This window comes from Bidens hawaiensis, unplaced genomic scaffold, assembly GCF_021521415.1.
Source record: "Bidens hawaiensis isolate Kalapana, Puna unplaced genomic scaffold, B.hawaiensis_p1.1 tig00005195_1, whole genome shotgun sequence".
Taxonomy (NCBI): domain Eukaryota; kingdom Viridiplantae; phylum Streptophyta; class Magnoliopsida; order Asterales; family Asteraceae; genus Bidens; species Bidens hawaiensis.
Window position 1 is genome coordinate 1,563,227 of NW_027491335.1, and position 8,946 is coordinate 1,572,172.

The 8,946-nt window shown below is 36.6% G+C and overlaps 2 protein-coding genes across 3 annotated transcripts; both read left to right on the forward strand.

Moving 5' to 3' along the window:
- The first annotated feature begins 341 nt into the window (after window positions 1-341).
- On the forward strand, window positions 342-3,331 carry LOC143629494 (proline iminopeptidase-like). 2 transcript variants are annotated; one of them, XM_077098765.1, is made up of 10 exons: window positions 345-561; window positions 751-950; window positions 1,536-1,634; window positions 1,714-1,824; window positions 1,890-2,046; window positions 2,125-2,222; window positions 2,316-2,417; window positions 2,655-2,768; window positions 2,858-2,932; window positions 3,048-3,330. In XM_077098765.1, exons 1-10 carry the CDS (start codon window positions 444-446, stop codon window positions 3,144-3,146), a joined length of 1,173 nt encoding a protein of 390 aa, XP_076954880.1. In that variant the 5' UTR covers window positions 345-443; the 3' UTR covers window positions 3,147-3,330. The 2 variants fall into 2 exon arrangements, with proteins under 2 accessions (XP_076954879.1, XP_076954880.1); XM_077098764.1 differs by having other exon boundaries at window positions 342-561; window positions 1,890-2,222; window positions 3,048-3,331.
- A 1,625-nt stretch (window positions 3,332-4,956) lies between these two features.
- On the forward strand, window positions 4,957-8,163 carry LOC143629495 (receptor-like protein kinase 7). The gene is made up of 2 exons (XM_077098766.1): window positions 4,957-7,671; window positions 7,748-8,163. The coding sequence occupies exons 1-2, from the start codon at window positions 5,022-5,024 to the stop codon at window positions 8,101-8,103; spliced, it is 3,006 nt and encodes a 1,001-aa protein (XP_076954881.1). The 5' UTR covers window positions 4,957-5,021; the 3' UTR covers window positions 8,104-8,163.
- The last annotated feature ends 783 nt before the right edge of the window (window positions 8,164-8,946 follow it).

Sequence of the window (8,946 nt, forward strand, 5' to 3'; positions counted from 1 at the left end):
GATGAATGAACTTAATGGTGTTCACCCCAACTTCAATTATTTGCTTTTAAATAAATTATCTTGAGACCCGTATGATATGAAAGAAACCAAGGCCCCTCTTAACATTCACCAAGTTTGAAGATGACCGTTTAACAATAAAAATGACATGGTCCATAAACTGATAAACACTGCGTAAAGTTGTATAATACGTGATAGTGTTAGCAACAATAACGCTAACGAACCATTATGTTATATTTTATTTCTTATCTTAGGAATCATGGAATCAAAATAAAGACAATGGGAAGGGTCTCTGCACAAATAACCAATTTGTGATAATCAAATCATTGCAATTATAATTAATTTTAATTTGTTTTATTTTAAATTAACTTTAACACCTTAATTGGAATCCATCAAACACCTATTAACCAGTTGGGCGTTTCAATCGGTTCCCGTTTAATTGACAAATGAATTTAGGGCTTATTCAAAATACTCTGTTTCCTCACTTCACTTCTACTCCTCATTCTACACCCTCTCAATTCTTCTTATTTACATCTACCCACTTCAAGATTCCCACTTTCACAGGTCTAATTCTCTAATCATTCGATTCAATCTTTATAAATTTCATATTTTTATGCATGATCCCATCTGGGTTCATGCTAATTTGGTCCATTTTGTTAAAATTGACTGGTGGGTTTAAGTATTTGGGGTTCAAATATCAAAACCCTTGTTTGGATTTATTGATTATTAAAGAAAGTTTGTTAATTTTTGCAGGTGGAAAGAATTTGGTGTCTAGGGTTAAGAGTTCTTGGAATAAGAGTGAGTCTGTGCAGGTGGTTACCGAGTTGATGGAATCGAAGAATGAGTTGAATAGGAAGCTTTATGAGGAGATTGAGCCCTATGCTACTGGGATGTTAAAAGTTTCTGATGTTCATACAATTTACTGGGAGCAGTCTGGGAATCCTTCTGGTCATGTTAGTGATCATACTTATGTTTTTTTTTTATTTATAGTTGCTATCTGGATTATGTTTAGTTATTTGCATGGTGTGTGATTGCTTTATCAAGTGGTTAATATGCTTATTAAGTGCTTAATTTGCTTATTTGGGAGGTTATAGTATAGTTTTTAAGCAAATAAGCAATAATAAACACTTTCTTAAGATATTTTATGGTGTTACCTACATCAACACTTACTGGCCACATTTAAATTTGTGCAACGCGGACACGACCTGTTTAAGCCATTTAGCTAAACGGGTGGAACAGGTTGTGTGTTGGCATGTTGTAAATGGGTTGTGAAACGTGCTAAACTAGTTGAAGGGTTGCAATAAATGGGTTAAATTTGTTGGCGGGCCGATGTGCTGTTGAAACAGGTTGACGGGTCGACCCGTTTAATCAAGCGGGTTAAAGTTAGATATGTACTATTTGTTTCTCATTAAACGCTATGCAGCTAGGAACATTGTGAGTTTGGTACATTATTAATATGTTGCATGCAATTGGATAACAATAAGTAATAATAATAGTAAATAAATAATTTACATACTTTATTTTTTGAAAACTTGCAGCCGGTTGTATTTCTCCACGGGGGTCCCGGAGGTGGAACTTCACCGAGTAACAGAAGATTCTTTGATCCTGAATTTTATCGAATTATACTCTTTGATCAGGTTCATTACTAAACCCTCCGTTAAAGGATAACAATTTTGAAATTATTTCATCATTACATTGTTGTTATTGTTATTCTAGAGAGGAGCTGGTAAGAGCACACCTCATGCTTGTTTAGAGGAGAATACAACATGGGATCTCGTGAAAGACATTGAAAAACTAAGAGAACACCTTAAAATTCTCGAATGGCAGGTTTGCCTTTCCTTTAATTTAATTATTTAAGTTTCGGTTTTATGAACATGTCCTGTGTGTTTTAGGTATTTGGTGGGTCATGGGGAAGCACACTTGCTCTTGCATACAGTCAGTCTCATCCCGATAAGGTGACCGGGATTGTGTTAAGAGGGATCTTCTTATTGAGGAAGAAAGAGATTGATTGGTTCTATGAAGGCGGTGCTGCTGCAATATTTCCTGATGGTATGTTTTATAAAACTAACTGTTTATTTTTAATTGTTTTTATATATTTTATTATTTTATTTTTTATAATTGTGACAGCTTGGGAGCCGTTTAGAGATCTTATACCGGAAAACGAAAGAGATCGTTTTGTGAAGGCGTATCACAAGAGATTGAATTCTGATGACTTGAATACACAAGTACGGAGTAATATTTTTCCTAAACTTAAAAAATAAAATTATGTTTTTTTAATTGTTCTTGTTAGCATCTTGATTATGGTATTTTGTTGTTAGTATGAAGCTGCTAGGGCGTGGACTAAATGGGAAATGATGACGGCTCATTTGATACCAAATGAAGAGACTATTAAGAGAGGGGACAATGATGCTTTCTCACTGGTATTTTACTTTCATCATTCTTACACAAACACACGTGTGTATACATAGGGTGAGGTCTATTTAGTATTTGGATCGCGCAAAAGGTTAAAAAAACGTATAAAAGCTATAGACTTTTTTTTTCTCTTTTGGGAACCGAAACATATGTCTACCTAGTTTTGAAGAAAACATTATTGCATACGTGTGAGTGTAGGAGTATAATACATTTGTTGTTTGAAAATATTGGTTTGGAATATGCAGGCTTTTGCAAGGATTGAGAACCATTACTTTGTAAATAGGGGATTCTTTTCTACAGATTCGCATCTCTTGGATAATATCGACAAAATCAAGCATATCAATGCGGTCATTGTACAGGTACGACCAATTGTCAAATGTCTAAAAGGCGCCACATTAACTATTTAATTTTTTAATGTTATGTGTATGCTTTTGTTGGATATTTACAGGGAAGATATGATTGTTGTTGCCCCATGATGTCGGCATGGGATCTGCATAAAGCTTGGCCTGAGGCAGATTTTAAGGTATTCTCTCATCCGCCCTAAACTTGTTTTGAACACTATTAAAAAAAGTCAACCTTTTGACCTCTGCGGCATTTTACCACCCGTTTTAACCTGTAACTCTTTATCATCTTTGCAGGTGATTCCAGATGCAGGGCATTCGGCTAATGAATCAGGCACAGCGGCAGAACTTGTAGCAGCAAATGAGAAGCTGAAGAACATTATTAGGAACAAGTGACTTTGCTAATGAATCACAACAAGGCTTTTACTTTTGAGCTATATGCTTTTGTTTTAGGATGAGGTTGAAACCACAAGAGCTTCCAGTTTGCATAATAATCCATGGGTGTGATTCTGATGTTTGAACTACTTTTATTTGTAGAAAAATATCAGTTCCAAAGTTTTCACATTAGTAAACAAAAGGATGCATAAAATACATATATTCTCGCGTAATTCTTTCTCGATTCTCTCTCCAAAAACCCACCTTGTTCTTGAAGATACGTGATTTGCGTGTACCAAGTTTGTGATAATCTCCGCTCTAGAAGCACTTGCGAGCCATTAACATTCTTAGATCGTCGTTGGTAAAAATATTATTACTCAAATTTATAAGTTACTCAAGCGTGTCTTCCAGCTACAACTACATGTATTCCAACTTGATAAAAACCCAAATCTATATAGCGGAAAATGAAGTTGTTGCGGTTTACTAAAGTCCTGTCACACGTAATGAGTTCCTGTCCCTTCAAGAACAAGTAACCGAAAACAAGAATCTCTTGTCTAAGCTATGCAAGAAGTTCAAGAAGTAAATACCCTCTTGTTCCGACTCTACTTTCGGGCACTCCAACTTTTCATGATTTGGTGTGTTTGCTTGTCTATGGTGTGTAGGCCGCTTGTTTTCGGCCTAAGTAGTTTGTAAGACAATATTTGCTTGGGTTTTCACCGGTTTAGTTGTGGGACCATGGTCATTTTGGTGATTTTTCCTTGCAGTATATAACTCAAGAGTAACATTTATCCTATTTTTTGTTCCATTTTTGTCTTATACGAATTTTTTAATTGTATTGTATGAGATGGCATTGTATTATACGTTACTAATTTTCAATACATGTCTGCTCATTAATAGCATAATATAAATGAGTGAATATAATATATATCATTCAATATAATATTGAGACATGTACCAATATGCTTACCTAAGTAAGATTAAAGATGGTACGTTCAAAGCTCATAAAGATGTTGGTATAGTTTACTTATGGAACCAAAAATATTAAGGCATGGATTTAATGATTCAAAAACAATAAGTTTTTGTGAATCCGTTTATAAATGAAAGACGACTAGAACCTACTGAATTTAATGATGACATATTGGGGCAAAAGATCACTTCACTTAAAATTGTCACTTAATGGACACCAATGCGACTGACGAAGCTTCAACGAAAAGGCAGAGGGGCGGGTTCAATTTTCGGACAATCACGGGTAAATTTAAACCACGTATAGAAAATTTTAGATAAAAACGGGTAAATTTACACTATTGTGCGAAAAAAAAGGGGGGCATTATGCCACAATACAAGTTGCGCCCCTACACCACCGTATACAAAGAGATTTTCAGGTCGCTCGTAATCGAGTCAAGTTGTCTTTGAGCTACTTGAAATTCGTTTGCTAAAGACATATATATGTTCAAGTTAATAGTTAAATGTTCTCAAGCTCAAGCTTGAGTCTAAATTGAAGGACCTTTCACTAACGTGTGAACTCTGCAAAGTGAAGAGAAAAGTCTATATGGTAGCAAAATCGTAATTAATATGAATAGAGTAATTATGTTGGAACAAAATAAAAGTAGAGTATATTGATTACGCTTCTTGTAAACTGTAGCAGAATCATTATTATTCTACTTGTATTTTGAGATGCGTAATTACCCTATTAAGAGCAACTACGACTTTAGATCCTTTTGTGGGAAAAATATTATTAGACATGTGGACAGTAAATATCACACCACCCTTCATGTATAATTTTAGCCATGGTATTTGTGGAATATGTAAACTATAGTTTATTAAATATTTGCATAGTTGTAACTAAAATACAAACATATCAACTCATTTAAAAATTCAAACATCTTGGATATAAAAATGTTTAGAATTCAACTACTCATTCCCTACTTCACTTCCAAGTCCCACCCGCATATTTTGACTCATAATAAACCCATCACCGGAATGTCTCCAGCATCAATCTCCGGTTCCTCCATCCTCCTTCTATCCCTCATCTTCTTGATTGTCATTCCCGCATTCTCCGAATCCGACCCTCGTCAAATCCTTCTCGAATTCAAAACAGCTTTAACAGTTTCAAACACCCAGCTTTTCACAACGTGGAACGAAAACAACCCCGTGTGTAACTTCACTGGAATCGTATGCCACGACGAGCATTCGGTCACGGAAATCAATCTTTTGCAACAACAACTCGCGGGAACAGTTGACTTTGACTCGATTTGCACTATCCAATCACTACAAAAAGTTTCACTAGGATCAAATCTTTTGCATGGTACTATTAGTCCCACCTTATCACACTGCACAAATCTACAACATCTTGATATCAGCGACAACTCGTTCACCGGTAACTTCCCGGACATATCGTCGTTAACTCGTCTACAATATCTAAACATAAGCCTCACTCGTTTTTCCGGACAATTTCCATGGAAATCACTTAACACACTTAATAACATCACGTACTTGATATTAGGAGACACTACTTTTGATAAAACCCAATTTCCACTGGAAATTTTAAACCTCGGGATGCTGCAAGTACTGTATCTCACGAACTGCAGCATCCAGGGGACGATCCCCGAGGATATTGGAAAGCTCGAGTTGTTACAGCAACTCGAGCTTTCTGATAATTACCTGGTTGGAGAAATCCCATCAGGGATTACCAAGCTCAAGAATCTTCAGGTTCTTGAGCTTTATGATAACCGCCTGACTGGGAGTTTTCCGACCGGGTTTGGAAATTTGGTTATGCTTCAGGAGCTTGATGTTTCGAATAATAGTCTTGAAGGTGATATTTCTGAGTTAAGGAATTTGACTCGTATTGAGTCTTTACAATTGTTTGAGAATAAGTTTTCGGGTGAAATTCCGGTGGAGTTTGGAGAGTTTAAGTTCTTACAAGGATTTTCAATTTACACGAACCGGTTCACCGGAGAGTTACCAGAGAAAATAGGGTCGTGGTCGGATTTTACATTCATTGATGTATCGTCGAATTTGTTAACGGGTTCAATTCCACCATATATGTGCAAAAATGGGAAATTTTATGATATTTCGATGCTGCAAAACAACTTCACCGGTGGGCTGCCAGAGACTTATGCAAACTGTTCGTCGTTGGAGCGCTTACGAGTGAGCAATAATTCGCTTTCGGGTCGAATTCCGGATGGTATATGGAGTTTGCCTGGTTTAGGAATGATAGATGTTGCCATGAATCAGTTTGAAGGTCAAGTGTCACCAAATATTGGTGAAGCTAAATCATTAACAGAGCTTTCTTTATCTAATAATCATTTTTCCGGTGAGTTGCCGGAGGAAATATCGAAAGCGTCATCTTTGAAGAAAATGGAGTTGATGTATAATGAGTTTTCCGGTGGGATTCCGGCAAGAATTGGGGACTTGAAGAGCCTCAACAGTCTTCATTTGGAAGGTAATTTGTTTTCTGGTAGTATCCCGGAGTCTCTTGGTTCATGTGTTTCTCTTAACGATATAAACTTCGCCGGAAATTCTCTCTCGGGAAATATTCCGGCGAGTCTTGGTTTTTTACGAGGTTTGAACTCATTAAACATATCCGGTAACAAACTATCCGGTAAAATTCCGACGAGTTTGTCGTCGTTGAAGCTAAGCCTTATTGATTTGTCAAACAATATGTTGACCGGGCGGGTGCCGGAGTCTTTACTGGCGGAGGCGTACGGTGGTAGTTTTGCCGGGAATCCGGGGTTATGTGCCGAGAATAGTAAAAGTCTTCGGCAATGTTCACCGGATTCTCGACACTCTGGCGGGTCAGGGGTTGCGAAATATTGTTTTATTGCGGGTGCACTCGTGTTGGTGTTGTCGATAGCGTGTTTTCTCCTCGTGAAGTCGAGGGAAAAATATTGCAACAATATAACGAACCGAGGTTTTTCATGGGATATGAAGCCTTTTCATGTCATTAGTTTTGATGAAGGCGAGATACTAAAATCCCTCAAACCCGACAATTTGATCGGGAAAGGTGGTTCTGGAAACGTGTATAAAGTTGAGTTAAGTTGTGGGACGAAGTTGGCCGTGAAACATATGTGGAGGTCAGGTATAGACTCCAGTGACCATAGAAGTTACTCGAGCAGTGCAACGATATTACCGAAACAAAAAAGTCGGTGTGTGGGGTATGATGCTGAGGTGGCCACTTTAAGCTCTATCCGACATGTAAATGTGGTGAAGTTGTATTGTAGTGTTACAAACGAGGACTCGAATTTACTTGTTTATGAGTATATGCCTAATGGTAGTTTGTGGGATCGATTACATACATATCAAAAGATGGAAATGGATTGGAGCATTCGATACAAGATTGCGATGGGGGCCGCAAAGGGATTGGAGTACTTGCATCATGGGTGTGATCGACCAGTGATACACCGAGATGTAAAATCGAGTAATATTTTGTTGGATGAGGAAATGAAACCGAAAATAGCTGATTTTGGCCTAGCAAAAATTATGCAAACAAACAATATCACGAAATCATCGCACGTTATAGCGGGAACCTATGGTTACATCGCTCCTGGTTAGTCTACCTCTCGAGCTTGTTTTTCTCCACAATATTTTGTGATAATTGAATAATTGTGTGTTTTAACTTGTAGAATATGGGTATACTTTCAATGTGACCGAAAAAAGTGACATATACAGCTTTGGGGTTGTACTGATGGAGCTGGTAACCCGAAAAAAGCCCGTGGAACCCGAGTTTGGTGAAAATAAAGATATTGTATATTGGGTTAATGATGAAATGAGGAAAAATGATGATGTAATCGGGTTGGTTGACCCGAATATTCCAGACGAGTCAAAGAGAGACGCGGTTAAAGTGTTAACCATTGCAATACGTTGCACCATGCGGTTCCCTGCGCAAAGACCGTCAATGAAGATAGTCGTGCAAATGTTGGAACATATAGAGCCTAGTTCACCTATCGGTATTGTCATCGACAATATTGTCAAGGACTAAATTTTGTATATCCGAAAGATAGGTTTATGTAATCGTCAGAATTTGTAGATGTAAAACTTATAGTAATGGACATGTATAAATTGATTAGTTGATCATTATCAAATATTATAAAAGATTGATTATGCTAATCAGTGTTTGTCGGCTTATTTCACTGAATAGTAGTCAAGGATTTAGTTAGATACTCTCTTGCCTTTTTTTTTTCTTTAATAGAATAATAATTAAAAAGATTTAATGGACCTTTTCAAACAACTTCTAAATAATTGTGAATAAAATCTTTATAAAATGTCAACTTTGTACCAATATATTTGTACCTTTTTAGTTTTTAAGTATATATTCAACTTCACATATAATGACATAATAATTCTTTGACTACTGACTAGTATGAAATACACACGAAATATTGCAACCTTGTCGGTTTTGCTAGCTCTTCAAGCTAGAAGCGTCACTGATGCAGAACTCTTGTGAATCCAAAACCTCATATTGGATCCGATCCAATAGGTTTATAACTAACTAGGGTTGACCCAATCATCACATATAAAACGGAACTTAAGTAATTCGCTTTTGATAATTACACTAGTAGGGTGCTCCCACGATGCAACAGAGAATGATACTTAAAAGACTGTTTACGATGGCCAAGGCTAGTTAGAAATTCATTCTAAACATTAAGTTTATGTGTTTTGATATGTACTCAAAAGTTTTTCAATTGTTTTAACCTCAACCTCATCATCAATCCAATGTAATAATCACCATTCGAAGTTTTAGGTCTATCTTTAAGAAGAAAAACTAATTTAAGTGTATACGTAGCTGCACATATAAAAAAGTGTATAACAATTATCCACTAAC

Excerpts from the sequence above, each read along its gene's own strand:
- LOC143629494 (XM_077098764.1), top strand. The coding sequence starts at position 444 with ATGAATTTAGGGCTTATTCAAAATACTCTGTTTCCTCACTTCACTTCT. Across the intron at positions 562-750 it reads CAAGATTCCCACTTTCACAG|GTGGAAAGAATTTGGTGTCT; the intron begins GTCTAATTCTCT and ends TAATTTTTGCAG. Across the intron at positions 951-1,535 it reads CTGGGAATCCTTCTGGTCAT|CCGGTTGTATTTCTCCACGG; the intron begins GTTAGTGATCAT and ends GAAAACTTGCAG.
- LOC143629495 (XM_077098766.1), top strand. The coding sequence starts at position 5,022 with ATGTTTAGAATTCAACTACTCATTCCCTACTTCACTTCCAAGTCCCAC. Across the intron at positions 7,672-7,747 it reads CTATGGTTACATCGCTCCTG|AATATGGGTATACTTTCAAT; the intron begins GTTAGTCTACCT and ends TTTAACTTGTAG.